A 24,738-nucleotide genomic window follows, 5' to 3' on the forward strand; every position below is an offset into this window, starting at 1 on the left:
AGCAGATTTCTTCCAGCAATTTTGTATAGTTTGCAAGCAAATAAACAGCAGCAGCAGACAGTCCGATTACAGGGGAAAAAAAATTCCTGGGGGAAACGGCAGACTCTTCTCCTGGCCTATGACCTTCCCTTTGCCCCCGCTCCACTCTGCCCCCAGGACGTTCTGCACTTTTGTGTGGCTCTCAGAGTTTGAGGTACCTGCCGTGTTGGAAATCATCCCATCTGGACAACGATCGCATCTGTAGCAGCAAACTGGCTTCCCTTCTGGAACTTTTCTCCGGTGCCCTGGAGAGCACCGCTCCACACACCTGGCGAAGGGCGGCTTCTGAAAGGGAAGAGGCAAACAGTTGAGGATGTTCGGTGACAAAAATTGCACTAAACTGAGTTACTCAGCAGAGTTTCCCACTACGTGATGGATAGGATCACCACTTGAGGAGAGCCAAATCTTTTCTGGATGTCTGCAGGTTACTTAGAAACATCACAGAGGAGGCTCAAAGGGGAGAGCGAAACTGTAACACTGGAACCCCACCTACTATTCCGGGACCAAACCTGGGATTTATATGCAAAGGTTGCTTTTTACCGCAGGATGATGACTCAATGGGCCTTTGGTCTCATCTAGAAAGACAGCCTTTGTTCTCAAGGGAGAGGACTGCAACGCTCTTAAGTTCTACCGTGACCCTTGAACAGGGGCAGGCAACCGTTGTGGACCCATTGCCACCTTTGCTGTCGAAGACTGAGGGTGCATTCCCCCACAGCCATTTGGGCCCCTGGGCATGTATGTCTTTCCTCCCCACCCAGCTTGGATTCCCACCTTTCTTCAGCCCCCAGCTTGGATTCCCTCTGCCTTATTTCTTCTCTCCACTGCAGCTGCCACTTCCAGGGGGTTGGGGGGTGGGAATGGGGAGAGGCCATGAGGAAAGGGGATGGTGGGTGTATTCAGTTGTCATTATGGGTCAACGGCTGCCCTAGAACCTTCACTTCAGCCCCACCTCTGTAGCCCACACGATCCCATCCGATTGAATGGTGAAGTCTTGTCCTGAGGGAGCCCCTGAATCCACTCTTCCAACTTTCACCGGAGATAAAGATCCGTTTGGGAAGAAGACCCAGTTCAGGATATCGTATCTCCTGCCGTTTTCCGTGAAAGAGACTTCATCTCCAGCGCTGTTGTTAAACCGGATGTTCCTCAAGGAAGCAAGGATCTGAAATGGAAGAGATGCTCAGAGAACAGCGTGGCTGTGAGTGAGACTGGGCATCTTCTAGCAAACGGTGACCGCCATCAAGTTAGGAGACAGGTTTCCCCTGCTCTACTCTGCTGTTTTGTTTCATGCTCAACCTTCATCTTCGTTGCTTGAATAGTCATGACCTGTAGTTTGGGTTTGGGCTGCTGTCTACAGGCTACAACAGTGCAATATATCTTGAGTGGGAGCTGGAGGGAGTTTGCTCATAGCAGCAAAGAGACCAATGTCTGGGGGTCTTCAGTTGGCTGTCAAAAAGGGACATGAGGTGGGAACCCCATTTGGGGGATAGAGTCCTGCCTGATTCCTCCCTCCTCAATATCCACAGTGGTAAATATATAATTCTTACAGAAGCACAAGTCTCCACTGCTCCTTACTTACTTCTTAATGCTCTTTAAGGGAAATGACAGACATGGGAGAGTATCCGCATGCAATGTCTTTCTTAGGATTTGTAGAATGGGCTAATAGCCCTTCTCAGAGACTCACTCTTTGCCTCCGGGATGTGACCTTTAAAAAATGCCCAAGGCATCTTTATACCCTCACCAAATCTTCATGAGAACGTTACCTGCCATGGCTGGACATTCAGGAGCCGCTTGGCTTCCGTCGTCATTGCACGCTTGGATCCTGATACGTACACGGCATGTAAGGCGTGTGCCACGGAATAGACGGCGTTGTAGATGTTGTAGCTGTGACTGGACATCCTCATCTCATACAAGGAGTCTTGCTGGTCTTCTAGCTTTTCTTTCCCGGTACAGATCCTCCAAAACCTTCGAGAGGTTTGGCCTCGGTTCAGAAAACGACATTGAAATACCGTTTCCCACGTGTGACGGAGAACGGCGTCTCCGTGCGGTTGGAGTGGGTCTAAAGCCCGAACAAAATGCTTGAATCCTGGCACATCCCTTCTGTGGACTGTGACATGCAGAGCTCCCTGGATGGATTTTAGAACTCGCCCACTCAAGGGTCTTGTCACAGCAACTTCCCAGTGGGAGGTCATGATCCATACCTTCCTAAAAGGAATCTCGGTCTTTTTTTCATGAACACCCAATAAACTTGCTATTTGAACAATAACAATGGAGTCCCCAAACACAAGCATCACTTGGGGCTCAAACCAAGAACTAGGAATAGTGCCAGATCGTACCTGAATCACATAGCGCTGGTCCTCTGACTTGAACATCTCAGTGAAGGCCACACAGATGTCCTTCCGCTCGAGCATTGTTGTCAGCGTCTGGATGAAATTCTCGCCACTGTCATCACTGGTAGCAACCAGCCCAATCCAGTTCCAGTGGAAATGCAGGAGAAGCCGGACTACACTCGCATACTCGGCAAGTTCGTTGGGATCGATCCGGAAGAAGGAAGGGAATGCCCATTTCTCTCCCTGAACAGGGCTGAGCAAGCCGTAACCAAGCTCAAGGAAGGAATGTCCTGTTAGTCGGCTGCAGCAGAATTCTGGGGCATTTTCAATACTAGCACATTTCGTTTTATGGCACGAGCTTCCCTGGGCTGCTCCAGATGACCTCAAATGCACCAAGAGCCGCCAAGAAGGAAGACACCCATTTCAGAAACATATCTAACTGCAAACTGAAGTCCTGTGACGTCTTTAAGACTCCCCCTGTGTGGGTATCGCCCCCAAAGTCAGGTCCACCATGAAGACAAGCCTGACAAAGTTGGTCCCTAACCATCGCAATGAGGTACCTGTGTTTATATTCCAGAACATCCACTCTTTGTATGCATTTGGGGGGTATTCTAGCTATAGGGCCCCTCCCCAAAGACAATATTCATAGCCCAATACATCAAAGACTGACAAATGTTATATTGTTGCGGGAGGGGGGGTGTCTTCCCCAGAGGGGTAGCTGCATTATTGAACCGCAGCAAGAAGAACAAGGAATCCTGCAGCAACGACTTTGTTTCTGAGTCTTTACGGCGTCACAAGGCTCCTTGTTATTCTGCCCCATCCAAAACCCTTTCCGACAAAACGGACCCATTCCTGTTGCTGGCTACCACCAAGCGTATAGCGTGGCAGGTTAGCCAAAGTGAGCACTGAGCAGGGGGCTGGACTCGATGGCCTTGTAGGCCCCTGCCAACCCTACTATTTCATGATTCTAGGATTCCAGGAAGCCCTCTACTCCTGCCATCCAGGACCAAGGCGACACGCCCGCTGCATCAGCAAGTCAGTTTTCAGAAATCAGCATGTCTACCCCAGTGTTCCTGAGCTCTGCATGTCCCCCACATCTCTCCCCAGAGGAATCCCCTTACCTGTGGGATCTTGTAGATGCCCATTACGGACGCAATCTCCCTTGAGGATTTCGAGTCGAGGCCCCCGATGACAGAGAGCAGTTGATCTTGGCTGCCACATTTAAAATTGGGAGTGATTTGGTCCTGAGAGGAAAGCATAGAGATGCTGTTCTGATGCATCCATCTGACAAGGCCCATGTGTGTGTAGACGTTGACGCCGAGGGTGGTATTTCGGAGGAGAGTCGGATCTTTGTTGAGCTCAGCGATGGCGAACGCCAAGGACAGGAAGAGCTGGTAGTTTGTCAGTACTGCCCTGCAGGGATGAGAGAGACTTTGGGCAGTGGGTGAGGATCCCAACAGAACTGGAGGATTAAAAAGTCTACCTGGCCGAACCCTCTCTGAACAAAGGCAAAGCCTTCCAGGCCAAAGGCAATGGAAGATCACAGACAAATGTCGATAGTTCTGTTCACCTGGAGAGACACCAAGTTGTGCGAGACGCATTTTGTTACATGCGCCGTGGTAGTTCAAACTAGGGTGGTTCTTTCCTGTTCCTGACTGTGGCCAGCCAAGACAGCTTGCCGGGAGACCAAAGGAGGAGATGAAGGCAACAGCCCTCCTTCTCCACCGCATGACGACTCCAGCTCAGTGGTAGACCGCCTCTCATAATGGAGTCTCTGTTGCGCTGTCTTGGTTCAGAGCTGCCAATAGACCCCTCCTCCAGGAATTGGTCTGATCCTTTTTGTCAGAAAGCTGCTGCCATTCAGTGCAGAAGAGACTGATCTAGATGGACCGATGGTCTCCCTCAGCTGACGGAAGCTTTCCAGGGGGCTGATCCGCTTTTGTTTTGCTCCCTTTACGGAGCACCTATAGGGGAACTGCTGCGTCTTTTGTGGTCCAGAATATATCTTCACATATATGTCCAATGATACGGTTATATGCGTAATTTTGAAAGGGGGCCCACTTTGTTCTTTTAGCGCTGAAAGGACTTTGTGCCTAGAAATGGAGTATAGAGCTTTTCGTTCCCCTTCTTGCATTTCCTTCTTGGAGGCGGGAGCTCATCTGTCATTGCTGAATGTAAATTATGTTTGAGTAGCTTGAAGTTGTTGTGCGGAACTGTATTTCTTGCATTAAATATACTGCCGACTAACTGTTAAGTATTTCAGCCTTTGATGATCAGAGCCCTTATTTCTGGGGCTGCGAAGAAGGACGCCGTCATTGCATGCTATTTATTTATTATTATTTATTATTAAATTTATGAATCGCCCATCTGGCTGGTCGCCCAGCCCCTCTGCTACAGAATCCCCTTCGCACCCTGCAAAACGTCTGATGCATCCAGCCGCCGGGATGCCTTCGGTGCTTCCCAGCCTTGGATCCCCAGTACACCTCCCATTGTCCCATGCATTTGAGCATGGATGATGGGAGCCGTGTGCCAAACCATATCTGGGAGTGCCTGATTGGGAGCCTGATGGGGACCGGGCAGCCTTCAAGCTTGCAGGATCCATTTCCGATTGGAATACCCCCCAAGATTCTCCCAGCCAAAGCCTGCACGCTGAATTAAAGACATGCACTTCGAGTTAAAATAGTCTGAGCTCAGGACTTTGTTCTGAGTACTAAAACTTAATGTTGCCCACAGGCTTGGACGCAAAACCCCATTCCTGGGGACACCCAGTTTTCTCCAATTCAGCGGTGCTGTTTGGGGCACGAGGGAATCCTTTCTCGCTGCTGTCCGTACGCAATTGGGAGTCAGCAGTGCATTCTGACCCACGGCAGATATCTGCCAGGGGATCCAGACCCACCTTCCCCTCCCCTGTCCTAGACGAAGTCTGCTTGGGGCAGGGGCATTTCTTAGTTATGACGAGATGGTCAAGGTGAAGCCAAACCATCGGTTAGCTCTGCCTATGTTCCCTGCACAAACCCCCTCAGAATGAAGCCAGAGAAGGACCTCCAAGTCTCTGACCATCTTTGCAGGGGAAAACCACTCGTGGCAAGCCTCTGGGACATCCAGCTAGGCAAGGTGGGACACCAGCAGCATCGCTGATGTGTCTCCCTGGAAGGAGCCTTGTGATCTGGGAGCAAAGCAGGCAAGCGTCCACCCCAGGTCCCTCTCGGGGAAGCTTACTGTGGAATGACGGAGAACTCGGACGTGTCGAAACGACGGAAGTCTTCGGACTTGGTATAATAATAAGTGCCAAGGGGCAGATTCCCGCTGACAATGAGGTCTCCCGGACTGTAATAGTCGCTTGGCCGGAGATACATCCAGCTCAGGAGGCACACCGTCCTCTGCATCCTCCGGTTGCTTGAGACAGGAGCCGAAATATCAGCAGCAGCCAGATGCACAGCGGCGTGGAGATGCCTTCCCTGCAAGGGCAGCGACCCGACAGGACGTGAAGGGAAGCGGAGTGCACAGGCTCAGCAGGGGAATTGAGTCTTGGCAAGAAATGATCTCACAAAGGGATCAGCCCCACACGGAAGGGCTCTGGGCCTACTTATGGTGAGGACATTTCCTCCTGGGTGGCACTGCTGTTGGCCTCCCGGCTGGAAACCCCCGGGGCTTCCCCATGAATTGCTGTCATTTGGATAATTTCATCCTGGGAAAGACCCGCAGCCCCAGAGCGCTGCGGTCCCTTCGCACCTCCGAGGGAGAAAAACAGGGTTGCGTCAGCCTCTGCTCCTCGACGGGCCGTCGTCAGGTTCTGCCCTTTGGCCTCTGTAAATCTCAGCTCCTGGATCTAGACGGGGTCCAGGCCTGCGACGAAGGGTGCTAGCCCAGACAGGTTCCTCGAGAAAGGGAGGAGCTGGCCCTGGCTACAGCCGTGCGGGGCTGGGCATAGAGGCACTGCTGGCCGAAAGGGCTGGTCTGCCCGCCGTCCGAACGTCTTGGAAGAGGCGGGGGCCGTGTTGCGATGGCCGACGCCTGCCTTCTCCATCCCATTTACTCTGGGGTGGATGTCCCAGAGGAGCATACTGCTCCTGATACTTCCAGGGGTTGCATATTTCCTCCAGGATGAGTAGCTATCAATAGCCCGATACATTACAGATGGGCAAATATTATATTATATATTGTGTGTGTGTGTGTGTGTGTGTGTGTGTCCCCAAGTATCGGCAACTTCGTTGCAATCACTCTGGAAGAAGGAAGGAAATGCCCTTTTCTCTCCCCCAACATAACCAAGCAGAAGGGAGGAATTTCCAGTTAGTTTGCAGCAGCAGAATTCTGTGGCTATTTAAAGGCTTGCACATTTTTACAGCAGAAGCTTCCCCGGACAACTCCTGCCGACTTCGGATGCCTGCCAAGAAGGAAGAGATCCATTTTAAAAAATTGATGTCTACATGACTTCTCCTGTGTGGACACAGAATCCTAGGATCCCAGAATAGTAGGGTTGGAAGAGGCCTACAAGGCCACCGAGTCCAACCCCCTGCTCAGTGCAGGAATCCAAGTCAGAGCATCCACGACAGATGGCTGCCCAGCCTCGTCTTGAATGCCTCCGGTGTGGGAGAGCCCACTGTGACCACCAAAAGTCAGGTCTGCCACGCAGGTAACCCTGACACAGTTTCTAACTATTGTAATGAATAGGCCCGTGGGTCAAGATGTATGAGGCCATATATGCATACTGGGGGCTTTCTAGCCATAGAGCCCTTCCCAGTTTATTTATTTATTTATTTCATTTATTCCATTTCTATACCGCCCAATAGCCGAAGCTCTCTCCCAAGGCAATATGGATAGCCCAATACATAAAAGACAGGCACAGTGTTGCGGAAGGGTCTTCCCCCAGTCACCCGAGGGGAAGATGTGTTCATTGATCGCAGTAGGGACAAGGAGGAGTCTTGCAGGGCCTCATCCGTTTCTGAGTCTTTACGGTGTCACAAGGCTCCTCTTTATTTCTCCAAATCTGAATCATTTTTATAAATAACAGATCCATCATTGGCTGGGATTAGCAATGGCCACCTGAGATCCCTGGCTGCCACCAAGATTTTCATGTGTCAGGTTAGGTTAGCCAATGTCAGGGGACCCCCTGCTCCTGCCATCCAGCATGGGCAAATCCATCTTCAGAGATTGGCCTACCTGTCTTAGTGTTCCTGAGCTCAGCAGGTCCCCTACGTCCATACCCAGAAGAGTCCCCTTACCTGGGGGATCTTGTAGATGCCCATTAAGGATGTGATCACCCTAGGGGACTGGGAGTCAAGACCCCCAATAATGGAGAGCAGTTTATCCTGCCTGTCACATTTATAATTGGGAATCATTTGCCCCCGAGTGGGAAGAAGAGAGAGGCTGTTCACATGCATCCATCTGGCCAGGCCCTTGTGTCACAGATTCAGAAGCCAAGTGTCATGTTGGGAAGGAGAGCCGGATCCTGGTTGATGGAGAACGCCAAGGCCAGGAAGGGTTGATAGTTCCTGACCATTGTCCTGCAGTGGTGAGAGTGACATTGGGAGGTGGATGAGGATCACAACGGACCTGTTGAGAAGTGGAGCGTTAGAAAGTCAATCTGGTTCAACCCTCTCTGAAGGAAAAAAAGAAAATCAAGACTAAAGACCTCTCCATGAAGGTTCAGAGTGAAATTCAGATTGTCCTATTTTCACACAGAGTCACACAGTCCTGCTAGCTGGATTTTAGAAGGACATCTGAAGAGCTCCTCTAGATCAGAGACTGAATTGAGCACATTTACAATGTCTTAGAGGGTGAGATGGCTAGATAACATCACTGATGCAACGAATATGGACTTGAATATGGATGAGATGGCTAGATAGCATCACCAATGCAATGAATATGGACTTGAATATGGATGAGATGGCTAGATAGCATCACCAATGCAATGAATATGGACTTGAATATGGATGAGATGGCTAGATAGCATCACCGATGCAATGCATATGGACTTGAATATGGATGCGATGGCTAGATAGCATCACCGATGCAATGCATATGGACTTGCATATGGATGCGATGGCTAGATAGCATCACTGATGCAATGAATATGGACTTGAATATGGATGAGACGGCTAGATAGCATCACTGATGCAGTGAATATGGATCAGAATATGGATGAGATGGCTAGATAGCATCACTGATGCAGTGAATATGGATCAGAATATGGATGAGATGGCTGGATAGCAGCACTGAAGCAATGAATATGGATCAGAATATGGATGAGATGGCTGGATAGCACCACTGATGCAATGAATATGGATCAGAATATGGATGAGATGGCTGGATAGCACCACTGAAGCAATGAATATGGACTTGAATATGGATGAGATGGCTAGATAGCATCACCGATGCAATGCATATGGACTTGAATATGGATGAGATGGCTAGATAGCATCACCGATGCAATGCATATGGACTTGAATATGGATGAGATGGCTAGATAGCATCACCAATGCAATGCATATGGACTTGAATATGGATGTGATGGCTAGATAGCATCACCATGCAATGCATATGGACTTGAATATGGATGCGATGGCTAGATAGCATCACCGATGCAATGCATATGGACTTGGATATGGATGCGATGGCTAGATAGCATCACTGATGCAATGAATATGGACTTGAATATGGATGAGACGGCTAGATAGCATCACTGATGCAGTGAATATGGACTTGAATATGGATGCGATGGCTAGATAGCATCACTGATGCAGTGAATATGGACTTGAATATGGATGCGATGGCTAGATAGCATCACTGATGCAGTGAATATGGACTTGAATATGGATGAGATGGCTAGATAGCATCACCGATGCAATGAATATGGACTTGAATATGGATGAGATGGCTAGATAGCATCACCGATGCAATGCATATGGATTTGAATATGGATGCGATGGCTAGATAGCATCACTGATGCAATGAATATGGACTTGAATATGGATGAGACGGCTAGATAGCATCACTGATGCAGTGAATATGGACTTGAATATGGATGCGATGGCTAGATAGCATCATTGATGCAGTGAATATGGACTTGAATATGGATGCGATGGCTAGATAGCATCACTGATGCAGTGAATATGGACTTGAATATGGATGAGATGGCAAGATAGCATCACCGATGCAATTCATATGGACTTGAATATGGATGAGATGGCTAGATAGCATCACTGATGCAATGAATATGGACTTGAATATGGATGAGACGGCTAGATAGCATCACTGATGCAGTGAATATGGACTTGAATATGGATGCGATGGCTAGATAGCATCATTGATGCAGTGAATATGGACTTGAATATGGATGCGATGGCTAGATAGCATCACTGATGCAGTGAATATGGACTTGAATATGGATGAGATGGCAAGATAGCATCACCGATGCAATGCATATGGACTTGAATATGGATGAGATGGCTAGATAGCATCACCGATGCAATGAATATGGACTTGAATATGGATGAGATGGCTAGATAGCATCACCGATGCAATGAATATGGACTTGAATGTGGATGAGACGGCTAGATAGCATCACCGATGCAATGAATATGGACTTGAGCACCCTCCGGGAGAGAGCGCAGGACAGGAAGGCCTGGTGTGCTGTGGTCCATGGGGTCACGAAGAGCCGGACTGAACGACTGAACAACAACAACAACTTTATTGCCTATTTTCATTGTTTGAGTTCCCCTTTTCTGGACAGAAACGTTTCCAATGTGGGTTACAGGTAAAGCCAAAATGCAACACTAAAATCTAAATAAGGCCATTTTTAAAAAATTGCCAGGATCCTTCCCAGGGAGCAGCTCTATACTGCATCAGCCTCCTCCATTACATTGTTAGAGAGGAATATACGAAGAACATCTGATGAGCCCCTGTTCCATCAGGACAAGGTGGTTCCATCTAGCTCAGCATCCTGCCTCTGGCGGTGGTCAGCCCAGGGTCTTCCTGGAAGCCCCTCATGAAGCCAACAGGCCTCCTTTCTTCTTCTCCCTCACATAAGTGTTGGGAATATGGCAGCCCCATCTGCAAGTTTCTGGAAGGGGGAAGCGTCGCCGTTAGTTAGTTCATGGAAATGTGACCACAGCTGGCCTCAGGATCTCTATCGCCTACCATGTGGTTTCTTGCGATTTCTTCCTTTTGCTCCCCCCCTTCCTTCCTTCCTTCCTTCCTTCCTTCCTTCCTTCCTTCCTTCCCTCCCTCTCTCTCTGACTTCCGCCATTGCTGGGAGCGCACGTCTTTGCTCTCTTGCCCTTGCTGATGCAGAAAGCCCTAGGTTCAATCCCCAGCATCTCCGGGTAGGGTGGGGAAAGAGCCCACTTTGAAACCCGGGAGGGCTGCCTCCCATCAGTGCAGGCAGCAAAGACCGAATGGCACCAAAGCTCTTGCACGCTCTGAAGCAGCTTCTGTCTTGATCAGCTCTTCGCTCACTACAATGAGGACTGGGAAGTTGTTTTCTGTTTAGAGGGAGGGCCGCAGTTCATTGACGGAACGCGTCCTTCGAACGCAACAGGTTTCAGTGTCGACCCTTCACGTATACAGGCAATCCTGGGAGAGAGAGATGGAGAGATGGAGAGAGATGGAGAGAGAGAGAGAGAGAGAGAGAGCCTTTCTACCACCCAGGAGAGCTAGATATTGAGCTGGAGAGAACGGCGTGTTTGACTCAGCAGTCAGCCTGCCAGTACTCCTGACCTCCAGGAACGTGTCTGATTCCTTTTGCAGCAAACTTAAGCCATCCGCCAACCTGTGCAGGCAGTATTGAGCTCCTGGCACCAAGGCTCTCACATGACTTAAAGCGGCTACCTGCTTAAATCGTCCCTTTATTCAGAACCATGAGGGCTGGAAATGTGCTTTCGCTGTAGCTAAAGGACCCAAAGGGCATCCGCTCTGCACACGGAAGCCCCCAGGTTCAGCGCCCTGCAGGATTTCTAGGTGGGACAGGGAAGGAAAGACCCTGCCATGCAGAGCAGGAGAGAATGGACTAGAGGGACCTTTGGCCTGTCTCAGGAGAAGGACACTTCCTGAGTTGCTCCACCAGTTCCGCTTTCCTCTGTTTGCGGAGGAGATGCTGAGACGTTTGTGGTCCAGATACGTCTTCCCATCTGTGTCACATGATGCAGATAGATGTGTAATTTTTACAAGTGGCCCACTCTGGTGTGGCAAGAACACGTTGTGCACAGGAATGAAGAGCGTGAAGGTGATCGAGCATTGACGTTCTACTAACTTTCCCCTTCGCGGGATTTCTTCTTGGAGAGGGGAGCTTCTCTCTCCTGGTTGCATTTAATGTATACTTTGGTACGTCTGAAGTCAAACCAATGGTTCTGGATCATGGGGGTTGGGCACGATGGCCTTGTAGGCCCCTTCCAACCCGACTATACCATTCTATGATCTCCCGAAAAAGGATGTGGCCCACAGGACTTAATGAGGATTTAGATTTCTCCGGGTGTAGATGAAGGTAGCAAAGGATATGGGATCCATCGATAGATGCATGAAATTGTACAATAATACAAGATGAATGTGGAAAAGTGCAAGGACATGGAACACACGGAAGAGGGGACCCCGCTGATGGACGTTCCACCAGAGGGGTCTGATGTTCTCAGTGTGGTGGATGGTCAGGAGGAGGAGATCCTCCAGGGTGTGGGGGAGGACGAGGGGCAGGCAGAGGCCCCGTCTCCAGCGCCCGACTCCTCTTCCATTGCTCCCTCTGCTTGTGTGGTCACCCGGAGTCTCAAGGCAGGCCATCTCCATCTCTGCAGGGCAGCATTGTCTGGGACCATTTGAGGTGGGGATAGATCCCAGAACTGCTGTCTACTGCCACTCCAAGGCATCTCTGAGCAAGGGGGGAAAGCCGGGGCACTATGCCAGGAAGAGCCAGCAACTTCTGGACTGGAAGCGCCCGATCTCATCTGATCTTGGAAGCCAAGCAGGGTCAGCCCTGGTTCATACTTGGATGGGAGGCTGCCTGGGAATCAGGCTTCCTGCATGGAGCTGGGGGTTGGGCTTGATGGTCTCATAGGCCCCTTCCCACCATATGATCCTATTATCCTGTGACCCTGCTCCTGCATGCAAGAAGGCAGCACCAGTGGGTCTGGCTCGTGGAAGAGGCACCCTGATAACCACAGCGAGCTAATCCCAGCCCGCTCCCAGAACTGGGTCGGCCCACCACACGTGGTTCAGAAGACGTCCTGGTGCGCTGGCGTGGCTTTTGAAAGGCCTGTGCTAGGAAGGTACGGGCCTGCTTGCCTTGACTGGGTCTTGGGATATGGAGCAGCATAATCTACCAGCATGAGGATGACTCTATGGCGCTGAGGCATGAGTGGGGCAGGCCCCACTATACCCATAGCTCTTTGATCAAACAGTTCTGGCTGCAGAGGGGTTCAGGAAGCTGCAAGGTCATAAGCAGGGCAGGACCAATTTTACCAGGCTGAGGCTAGTCAAAGCTCTTCCTAATTCACTTCGGAGTCTTCTCCCTTCCAAGGTCCCTGGCCAAAAAGTGGCCTCCTCTAAGATGGCGGCTTGCTCTCTCTTTGGTTCAAGGGATCCCTTCCTGGGGATGGGCCAAGACCCATTGACCCCGTTACTCAAACTGGTGTAAGCCTCAGGGCTGCACACGGCTCCACCAGCAACACACTGAAAGCAAATCAGACTGAGATGGCAGGTTCATTTCTGTAGGCCAGAGACAACTCCTGCTGCAGTGGCCATGACAGAGAAGATCCTTGCCTCCAAGGCACCTCAGATCAGCTGGAAGAGGCCATGATTCGTCCTCAGTCATCCTATGAGCCCACTGCCTGGCTGAGGAACAACCTGGAAAGGGTCTTCGTAGCCATTTTTGTGGAGTCTGCGTCCTGGGACCACCTGGGACCCAGGAAAAGGAAAATGTCAGGGCAGAAGAAGGACCAAAGCAGCATGGTGGCAGTGTGGGCAACCCAATCATTCAAACTTATGCACGGAGTACAACTCTGCCACCGCAATTCCTCCCTTTCCCCAGCCATCTGTCTGGCGAAAGAACTTTGCACGTGCCTGGGCTCCATCTTGGATTCCGGTGCTCAACTTTACCCAGACCGAAGGGCCAAACCTGATGACTAACGTGAACTCCACCTGCCCCACAGAGAGCCAAAGAGGGATGCAAACATGTTTTTCACCATTCGAGGTGCAAAGGGGTCCAGTTACCAGGGTAATGACAGTAATTCTGCAGGAAGCCCCCATGGATTTCCATCCAGCATGTCAACAACAGAGAACTCCACGCCGACACTTGCTTCACATGAATACGCCCTGAGCCCTTCCATGGGGGGCTGGGGTGAAGTCGGACCGCTCAGCATCTGCTCATTGCTTGCCAAGACCTCATTCCCCTGCTGGAGCCTGTCTAGCCGGCTCTCCTTCAGGTTCTGCTTGGACGCTGGCCTGGGAGGAAAAGCCTCTTCCTACCGAGGATGGTTCAGCTGCTGCTGCTGTTGCTGTTTTGGAACCGGACTCAGGCCACGCAGGCAATGCTGAGGACCACCTGCCTCTTGGCCAGGCCTTAGAAGTGCGAGAAGACTATTACCAGCCAGGAGACTTCATTGTTGGTGGGAATCTACCGCTTGGCGAGGATTATCCTAGCTTCACAGGGGAAGAATTGATTCTAAGGCCATCGCAGGTGGTCAATCATCCACTGTGAGTTTCAACAAGATGAATCTGGGGCAGATGTCTGCCTGCTTCTCTTTCAGGAGCCTCAAACCTGCTTTGCAGAGTCCTCTTCGGAGTCAGGCTGGGCTGGGGACCTGGGGAGACTTTGCCATTCCAGATCCACATCTTCGCAAACCTGGAGAACAACTGACTTGCCTCTCGAGGCCGTTTGGTGTAAGGGGGGCAGGCAGAGCTAGGCAATAGTCTGGTTCCGTGTGAAGGATCTGGCAGTGACAAAGACGTGTGTGTGTGTGTGTGTGTCTGTGTGTGTGTGTGTGAGAGAGAGTGAGAGAGAGAGAGAGATTGTGAATTCTTGGATTTTGGCCTGAAGGGATGGTCTTTATTCAGAGACAGTGGAACCAGAAGGACTTTATCTCCTTCTGCTTCTCACAAGTGCCATTGGGATCCCACTGACACTCATTATCAATCTCACTGCAGGTCAGTAAACAGTAACAACCTGCAGTACCTTGCCTTGGCATTTGCCATCCAGGAGCTCAATGAGAACCCAGCTCTCCTACCCAAAGTGACCCTCGGCTTCCGCATCTATGACCACAGCAACAATGGGAGATGGATCTATGTGAACACCCTGACCCTGCTCTCCACACGGGGCCAAGCTTTCCCGAATTATAAATGCAACAGATGGGATAAACTGCTGTCTGTTATCGGGGGTCTCGAATCCACATCCTCACGGCAGATGGCGTCTCTAATGGGCATCTTCAAGATCCCTCAGGTAAGCGGGGTCTGCAGAACTCAGGAACACAGAGATGCAAAACCCGGTCTCTGACAACAGTCTCTTGCCCATGCAGTGGGTGTGTGGCGCCGCTGTGTTTCCTGGCAGGAGGAGGTGACCTTCCAACTTTGGTCAACCTGCCATATAGTACCCTTGGCGGTAGCCATTCATCTTAGGTCACTGTGACATGGCTACTCCCAGCCAGGACTGGGATTTCTTTAGAACAATACGATTTGGATTGGGAGACACAAAGAGTGTGGTGACCCCTTAAAGACTCGGAAATGAACAAGGTTTCCAAAACTCTGTGTTGCTCTGGCTGCCAAGACCAACTCGGCACACACAGACCGCCCACACACACCCCATCTAAAACTGGTCAGTGTTTTAGGTATGGGGACACATTTCCATACACAATAGCATTATTTTCATCCATGTGCCTTAGGCTGTTAGCAAAAGGGTTTTGGAGTGGGGGCACTTTGAAGGTGTCTGATTCAGCCCCACAAACATTGTGTCACGTGTTGTATTCTGTGTCTCCCCAACCATTTCACGAACAAGGTTTCCAAGTCGCTTTGTTGCTCTGGATGCAACTGACCCCCACAGCTGCCATGTGTTGATATACTTGAGTAATACCTCCTGAGATAATTCTGAGGAATTTGGGAGGTGCTCAAAAGACCCCAAGTTGCTTGTGAAGGATCTTTATTTTTGCGATACTCACCAAGGCCCATTCATTGCCATGGTAAGAAGTGTGTTGGGCCTACATCCACAGCAGCCCTGACATTTGGATGAAAACAATACCCAGGGGAGTCTTAGAGGGATTGTAGAGCTCCAGCTTACCTTGAGAAGTCCATTTTTGAAATGACCGTCCTCCTCCAAGGTAACACTTCAGGCCTCTGACGTAGGCAATAGTCCATGCAAGCTTACACTGTTAGAAAGTGCTAGTCCTCGAAATGCCACAAACCTCTTTGTTGTTTTTACTGCCATGGACTAACACAGCCACCCCCCTGGACATTCCTTCCTACAGCTCATGTTTGGCGTCTTTGAACCTATCCAGGGGGAGAAAACGGTCTTTCCTTCCTTCTTCTGCATTGATCCCAATGAAATGCCTCAATTTGAGGGCATTGTCAGGCTGCTCCTGCATTTCCATTGGAACTGGATTGGGCTGTTTGCTCCCAAGGATGACCGTGGTGAACGTTTCATCCAGACACTGACACCACTGCTCAAGCAGAATGACATCTGTGTGGCCTTCACCCGTATGATCCACATGGCATTTGTTCTTCTTCTATCAGAACTGATTGATTCCGATACTTGGGCTGAGTTGCAAGTGATGATTCTCTTCGGGGACTCCAAGATCTTTGAAAATGTTGGATGGGCAATGGCAGACAATGAATATTTTACCAGGACCTCATTTAGGAAGGTTTGGATCTTCACACCACATTTGGAAATTGCTGAAAGAGCATCCAGCGTCGGCCGACTTGGTCTGACACCTTTTCATGGTGCTTTGCACTTCATGGTTCACAGAAGGAATGTGCCAGCGTTCAAACATTTCTTATGGGCTTTAGATCCCTTCCGACCACAAGGAGACGTCTTTCTCCATAAATGGTGGGAATATGAATTTGGCTGTATGTTCCTGAAACCAGGCCAACCCTTCCTCTGGGGATACAAGATGTGTAGAGGGGAAGAGAAATGAGAGGACCTGCCAGGCCCCATGTTTGATCCGAGCATGACCGGTCGCAGCTACCGCATCTACAATACCGTCTATTCTGTGGCACACGCGTTACATGCCATGTCTTCATCTGAATCTCAACATGCATGGATGGGGGATGGCAGGAGGCTTCTGAACGTCCAACCATGGCAGGTAACATCCTCCTTCAGAACTGGTTCTCTCATATAAAGTGCCTGGTTGATTTTTTACCATCAGGGACTGGAAGCAAATGGTGAGTCTGGGAGAAGTTGTATTAGTTAATCCTAAAGTTCCTAAGGAAACGATTCCCCATAGATATTCTTTCAGGGCCTCCATTTCCCTGAGATAGCACCAGGAAGAGAGTTTAGGAAGAGGGTAGACAGTAGCAGAGACCTATTGTACTTCTGTACTAACAATGAATGTTGGCATGTAGATACGTGGTACAGTTCCCAGATTTCCATTTCTGCTTGCACAATTTGGGTTTTCCTTCAGTGCACACTATTGAGCATGAGTCTGATATAAGGGAGTGTTATATGAAAAAGGCATTTGTACTTTTTCTGACTGAGGTGGGAGATGAATTTCTGTAGGCTTGGTTGATTTTTTACCATCCGAGACTGGAAGTGGTTTTACCATCAGGTACCAGAAGCAAAAGGCAAGTCTGGGAGAAGGCATAGGGATGTATGAAAGTTTCATCACGAATCTCAGGGAGGCCGAATGCCAGTGCATTCTTCCCCCCGAAATCGGTGGCGAAATGGCCCTCCACCCCCCAGCGCACCTCCCGGGATGTGACTTACCTTGGGCGGATCTTCCTGGCGGCGGCGGCTCCGGCAGCGGGTAAATGACTTTCGTACATCCCTACGTAAGCATTAAACCAAACAACACTATACAAAACCAAGCAATCCCCAACCTGAATGGCACCACAGAATGTGAGAAGACTTCAGACCCCCCTCAAAGTCCCAAGAACCAGTCACCCCATTTTCTAAGCACCTCTTACATTTCAGATTCTTGGCTCTTTGAAGGCTGTCCGCTTTAACAACAGCGCTGGAGATGAAGTCTATTTCACCGATAATTCTGAGGTGTCCACTACTTACGATATTGTGAACTGGATTTTCCTTCCAAATCACACTTTTGCCCCCACGATAGTTGGATGGCTGCATCCGGACGCTCCCCCAGGACAAGACTTCATCATTAACTCTGACACAATCATCTGGCCTGCAGAGGTGGAGTTGAATCTTCTGGGGTCATGGGAGAAGTAAGGAATGTTGCAGTCTGTCCTTTGAGAACAGAAGTCTTTCTAGATGAGGCCAACGTCTTTTTGAGTCCAGGGTTCAGGGTACCGGTATCGCCCAATGGCCAAACACAATCTTTGGAGGCAGGAAGGTCCAGCTTTAGTCTCCACGTCTGCACATAGGCTGGGGAAAGGCCTCTGTCTAAAACCCCAGAGAGCTGCTGGAATTCATGCAGACTATGCCAGACTAGGTGGACCAAGTGTCTGACTTGCTAGAAAGCAGCTTCCAACATATATGTGTGTGTGTATGCATGTATGCATACATGCATACATGCATACATCTCTCTCTCTCTCTCTCTCTCTCTCTCTCTGTGAATATATATAATCAGCCTTGAATACGATAGTTGTAAGTCACTTCGACCCCCCTCAATTGGTGAAATATCCGTCATGTAATGGGAACTTGAGTCATTCTGAATCTAGCTTGGTGCAATTTCTGTCATCTGGATATCCTGAATTATTTGTCTTCTGCCTTTTAGGAGCCTCCCTTTGCGAGGTGTGTGCAGAGGTGCCGTCCAGGACACTGGAAAAAAGATCCAGAGGAGAAGCCGGTTTGCTGCTACAGATGTGATCGTTGCCCAGAAGGGACGATTTCTACCTGGACAGGTAGCTCAAAGTCTGGGTGCCATGTAGATGTGCAGGATGTACTGGGGCAAGAGTGGAGCTGGGAGAAGAGCGTAACATATAAAAGGAGTCTTCCATTTCCCCAGGAATGGATTTTTTTTGGTTAATTCCATTCCAGGTTGCATATTTCTGTGGTTTCCTTGTTTGCAAAGTATTCACAATTTCCTGAAGAAATCTTCTGTTTCTATTTCTACTAACGCTCGCAAAAACAGTATCTGGCACTTCCTCATTCCCACCGGCTCACCTTTCCAGGGGTACGTTGTTAAAGACCCTGTTTCCATCCTCAGTGTTTTTGGCATCAGGCCTGAAGCTGTTTGGGCGGCACACTGATCCGGGCAGATGGCTGGTCATCCTTTTAACAACTGGAGCTTGTAACCCCGGTGTCAGACAGATAGCCCCTTTTTCTGTAGTGTTTTCCAGAACTTGCTTCCCATCTTCTACCCCAAGTAATATCCTCAGTCCTCAATCTAAAGAAAATGACAGATGTTGGTTGGTTGGTTGGTTGGATGGTTGGTTGGTTGGTTGGTTTATCGGTGCATTCAGAAGGCGCTGCAGGTGACAGATTGTGGCTCAGTTGTAGTTCCCATATTTTCATTTCTGCTTACAGCATTTAGGTTTTCCTTCACTGCACACTATTGAGCAAGAGTCTGATATAAGGGAGTGTCATATGAAAAGAAGGCATTTTGTGCCTTTTCTGACTCTGTTTATTTATTTATTTATTTATTAAATTTATTAATCGCCCATCTGACTGGTCACCCAGCCACTCTGGGCGATGTACAACCCACCATAAACAATTTAAAACAATAAAATTTTACCATGTTCTTCTTAAATATGTTGCCAAAGCTTACAGAGAGGGCCAGGAAAGGGAGTTTCTGCACTTTGGGGTACAATAAACTTCCGAAAGGAGAATTCCATCGACTCCCTTGTGGGCTGATCTGGCGCCAGCATCAGGATTCTTTGGGAAACTGGATCAGAAGTATGCCTTATCATGCACTCAGGAATTTCCTTTAATTCTTTTTTTTTATCACAGAAGCTTCCACACTGCTACACTTTCTCCTGAGCAGTCCAGTCCTTACTTCCTACAAGTAAGGTGTGCATTATCTGGGCCCTGTCTACGTGGCACCGCTTTCAGCCTTCACTCCGTCACAACTGCGCAGCATCTCAGCTCCGAACTAGCTTCTGCTGGGTTACACTCGCGATTGACTGCGGGCTTCCCTAACAGACTCTGCTGTGCCCTTGGTTAGCTATTATCGTTTAATGCGCAGCCATGCAGTCCAGTGCAACACTTCTGTGGCTGTTTTGTACTTTGGGGGTCCTGTTGTGTCTGTCCATCCCTTCTTAGCTAAAACGTGGGCGTTCTGTGCTCCTTCATTTCCACCCCATCTGTTTGCCAGTTCCCCAGCCTGAAGCTCTCGCGATGGTTCCCACTCACAAGGTGTGAGCGGTACGTGCCTCCCCATCACTCCGAAATGGTGGCTGGAGTGAAGCTGGTCCTCCCCCAAGCCCCCCCTCCAGCCCTTGGGCACTGAGTCTGAAAGCAACCACTGAGAAGCTACGGAGCTGCCAAAATGCGCAAAAGTGTGATCAAATAAATGAGAATGCCTCTCCGTCCCCTGGAACTGTGCAGCTGCGAAGGGATGGGGGGAGTAAAGGGGCATTGCAGGCCAATGCAAGCACTACGCATGCCCACAACACTCCCCCCGCAAAATGCGACGTCGGTTTGGGGAAGGGACAGATGGCTCGCAACCGCGGGGAACCCGCAGCAGATTGAAAACATCACCGCAAAGCGCTTCCATTAGGGGTGGACAAAAGACCCTTACCTGTTGTTGAAGGATGTTCGCGGTGGGGGGGAGGTGCTTCGCTGCTCCCCCCGCGAAGTTCAGGCCGGGGGAGAGGTTCCGCCTCGCCCCGGCTGAAATTCAGGCCGGGGAGGAGGCTTCCCGCCTCGCCTGGCCGCGAATGTGAAAGTTTAAAAAAAAAACAAACACGCCCCCTGATAGGCTACGTGATGATTCACATAGCCTATCACGGCTAGATCTGCAAAGTCAGCCATGATAGGCTACGTCAATCATCACGTAGCCTATCACGGGTGACTTTAAAAAAAAAAAAGCGCGTACGGATAATGGCGGCCCCCATAGGGAGCCGCCATTCCCGTTCCTTATTTGGTTGCCGTAGTCTACATAAATGTTTACGTAGACTACGGTGAAAATAAGGGCAACGCTATTGACGTATTGACGTAGCCTATCACGGCTGACTTTGCAAATAAGCACTCTTTGAGTCCGATTCTGTAGCCAACTGTGGATCCACCGGATCATTGTTTCATCTAGCCCGCTTTGAGCTAGTTTGCTACTCAGGAGATCATGGGGCACTTTGTCGAAAGCTTTGCTGAAGTCGAGGGATATGATGTCTCCAGCATTCCCACGGTGTACAAGGCAGGTGACTTGATCAAAAAATGAGATCAGATTCATCTGGCAGGACTTGTTCTTGACAAATCCATGTTGGCTTTGAGTCATCACGGCATTGTTTTCAAGGTGCTTCCAGATGGATTGCTTTATCATCTGCTCCAGAATTTACCCTTGGATTGATGTCAGACTGACTGGTCTGTAGTTCCCAGGTTCCTCCTTTTTACCCTTTTTGAAGATAGGGACAACATTAGCCAGAGAGCTTCAGCTATTGGGCGGTAGAGAAATGAAATAAATAAATACATACATACATACATACATACATACATAAATTAGCCCTCCTCCAGTCCTCTGGCACTTCCCCCGTCCTCCATGATTTCTCAAAGAGAATAGACAGTGGTTCTGAGCGTTGTCCTGCCAGTTCCTTTATTGCTCTAGGGTGCAGCTCATCTGGCCCTGGAGATTTGAACTCATTCCAAGTCATTCGGTGTTCCTTGACCATATGCCTATCGATCTCAAGCTGCAATCCTGTCCCTCCAGCCTGTACTTTGCCTTTGCCAGGGGGGTCATAGACCCTCTTTTGGGAGAAGACTGAGCCAAAGAAGGAATTGAGCACCTCTGCCTTTTTGTTGTCCTCTGTTACCATTTTGCCATCCTTATTTAATAGCTGAACCACCTTTTCTTTCCTCTGCCTTTTACTATGCACGTAGCTGAAGAAAACCTTTCTGTTGCTTTTAGCCTCCCTCGCTAACCTCCGCTCATTCTCAGCTTTAGCCTTCCTGACGCCATCCCTGCAATTCTCTGCTACCTGCCTGTACTCTTCCTTTGTTGCTTGTCCTTCTTTCCACTTCCTATACGTGTCCTTTTTTGTTTTCAGGTCATCTCTAAGCTTCTTGTGAAGCCACATTGGCTTTTTCTGTTGTCTTCTCCATACACATTCTCCACCCCATGCATAATGTTATGCACCTCTCTCATGTCTCCCCTTACTCTCCTTTTTCCCAAGCTAAACAATCCCAGCTGTTATAACCTTCCCTCATAGGGAAGATGTCCCAGCCCTTGATCATTTTAGCTGGCCTTTTCCGCATTTTTTCCAGCTCTAAATATCCCGTGCCGGCAGTTTTATTCTCAATTCCTTTTCTAATTATGCCAAGCGTCAAGTTTGCGTCTTCTTTTTTTTACCGCGAGTGCACACTTGGTCGATATTTTCATTGAGCTGGACACCACAGACCCTAGATATTTTTCTTGTTTGTTCACCACTCGCTCAGAGCTGATCAGGTTATACTTGAAGCTGGGATTTTTTGACCCCAACGTGCATCGCTTTGCACTTCCCAAGATCGAACCTCATTTGCCATTTGTATGCCTGTTCTCCCAGTTTGGAGAGATCCTTTTGGAGCTCCTCACAATCTCTTTTTGTTTTGTTTTAACCACCCTAAATAATTTGGTGTCACTGGCAAACGGGGCCACTTCAGTGCACACTCCTAATTCCAGATCATTTACCAACAAGTTAAGCAACAGTCCCAATGGGGCCCCATTATTTACTTCCCTCCACTGGGAGAATTTACCATGTATTCCTACTTTCTCCTTTATGTTCTTTAACCAGTTACTGATCCATAAGAAGACCTCTCCTCTCATTCCATGACTGCTAACTTTGCTCAGGAGTTTTTGGTGAGGGACTTTGTCAAAAGCTTTTTGCGAGTTCATGTAGATCTACCAGATCGCCCCTGTCTGCATGTATATCGACACACTCGAAGAACTCTAAAAGGTTAGTGAGACAGGACTTACCTTTGCGTGCTGATTCTTTTCCAGCAGGGCTTGTCTTTCAATATGCTGCTAATTTTACCTTTAATAATACTGTCGACCAATTTGTCCAGAATAAACATTATGCTAACAGGCTTGCAATTTCCTGGATCCCCGCCTTGGATCCCTTTTACACAAACCTGGTGTTACATTGGCCTTCTTCCAGTCCTCTCGGGTAGAGGCTGATCTTAGGTACATGTTATCTGTACACTGCCCCAAGATCTTAATGATATAAGGTGGGATACAAATGTTTTAAATAAAGAACTAAATAAAGAACTTCATCTTTGGTCACCACGATTTGCCTCTGATCCTCAGACTCCCTTCCTGAACACATCAGTTCAGGGACAGGTATTAGTCATAGAATCATAGAATAGTAGTAGGGTTGGAAGGGCCTACAAGGCCATCGAGTCCAACCCCCTGCTCAATGCAGGAATCCAAGTCAGAGCATCCCTGACAAATGGCTGTCCAGCCTCGTCTTGAATCCTATATCTTCTGCAGTGAAGACTGAGGAGAAGAATTCATTCTGCTTCTCTGCAATCTCCTTATCCTCCTTTGCTACTGCTTTAGGAGGAGGTTTGTTTGTTAATCTTTAAGGTGTTGCAAGACTCCATTTTACTTCTCCCAATCCAAAATGTTTTCTTGCATAACAGACCCATTGCTGGCTGGGAACAGTCACACAATAGCCCCCTGAGATTTCTGGCTACCATCAAGGTTGTCATGTGGCAGGTTAACCAAGGTCAGAAGGCCCCCTGAGATTTCTGGCTACCATCAAGGTTGTCATGTGGTAGGTGAGCCAAGGTCAGAAGGCCCCCCTGAGATTTCTGGCTACCATCAAGGTTGTCATGTGGCAGGTTAGCCAAGGTCAGAAGGCCCCCTGAGATTTCTGGCTACCATCAAGGTTGTCATGTGGCAGGTTAGCCAAGGTCAGAAGGCCCCCTGAGATTTCTGGCTACCATCAAGGTTGTCATGTGGCAGGTTAGCCAAGGTCAGAAGGCCCCCTGAGATTTCTGGCTACCATCAAGGTTGTCATGTGGCAGGTTAGCCAAGGTCAGAAGGCCCCCTGAGATTTCTGGCTACCATCAAGGTTGTCATGTGGCAGGTGAGCCAAGGTCAGAAGGCCCCCTGAGATTTCTGGCTACCATCAAGGTTGTCATGTGGCAGGTTAGCCAAGGTCAGAAGGCCCCCTGAGATTTCTGGCTACCATCAAGGTTGTCATGTGGCAGGTGAGCCAAGGTCAGAAGGCCCCCTGAGATTTCTGGCTACCATCAAGGTTGTCATGTGGCAGGTTAGCCAAGGTCAGAAGGCCCCCTGAGATTTCTGGCTACCATCAAGGTTGTCATGTGGCAGGTTAGCCAAGGTCAGAAGGCCCCCTGAGATTTCTGGCTACCATCAAGGTTGTCATGTGGCAGGTTAGCCAAGGTCAGAAGGCCCCCTGAGATTTCTGGCTACCATCAAGGTTGTCATGTGGCAGGTTAGCCAAGGTCAGAAGGCCCCCTGAGATTTCTGGCTACCATCAAGGTTGTCATGTGGCAGGTTAGCCAAGGTCAGAAGGCCCCTGACTCTTGCCATCCAGAATCAAGGCAGCACACCCGCTGCATGGGGAAAAAATGGCTTCAGAGATGGGCCTGTCCAACGTAGAGCTCCTGAGTTCTGCAGGTCCCCACATCTCTCCCCAGAGGAATCCCCTTACCTGTGGGATCTTGTAGAGGCCCATTAAGGAGGCAATCTCCCTTGAGGATTTGGAATCGAGTCCTCCAGTAACGGAGAGCAGTTGATCATGTCTGTGACATTCACAATTAGGAAACAGCCGCTCCTGCGTGGACAGCAGAGACAGACTGGTCAAGTGGATCCATCTGGCGACGTCGCTGTGGTCATAGATGCGGAAACCAAGGGTGTGGTTGGGTAGGAGAATGGTGTCCTTGTTGAGCTCCATGATGGTGAATGCCAAGGCCAGGACTTGTTGGTAGTTCTTGAATATCATCCTGTAATGATGGCGGTTATGTTGGGAGGTGAGTGATTATGTGATGTAATGATACAAGGTGATTATATATGATCGAAGGTGGGAAGGAGACTTGCCTCTGGTCATGCTTTCCTAGTGGCACAGTTTTGCCGCCAGTTTGAAGGACCAGTCCCTCCCACTCCCACTGCTGGGCTGGATCTGGGCC

At 49.4% G+C, this 24,738-nt stretch overlaps 1 protein-coding gene across 1 annotated transcript; it reads right to left on the bottom strand.

Annotated features, from left to right (window-relative positions):
- Window positions 1-66: 66 nt before the first annotated feature.
- On the bottom strand, window positions 67-7,705 carry LOC146333847 (extracellular calcium-sensing receptor-like). Its single transcript, XM_084825743.1, has 6 exons — window positions 7,589-7,705; window positions 5,586-5,824; window positions 3,488-3,779; window positions 1,800-2,639; window positions 989-1,198; window positions 67-324 (listed from the first exon to the last, which is right to left on the bottom strand). The coding sequence occupies exons 1-6, from the start codon at window positions 7,703-7,705 to the stop codon at window positions 67-69; spliced, it is 1,956 nt and encodes a 651-aa protein (XP_084681869.1).
- Window positions 7,706-24,738: the final 17,033 nt, after the last annotated feature.

The sequence above is a fragment of the Heloderma suspectum genome, chromosome Z, assembly GCF_057233095.1.
Source record: "Heloderma suspectum isolate Gila_16-S chromosome Z, 16-S_ref, whole genome shotgun sequence".
NCBI lineage: Eukaryota > Metazoa > Chordata > Lepidosauria > Squamata > Helodermatidae > Heloderma > Heloderma suspectum.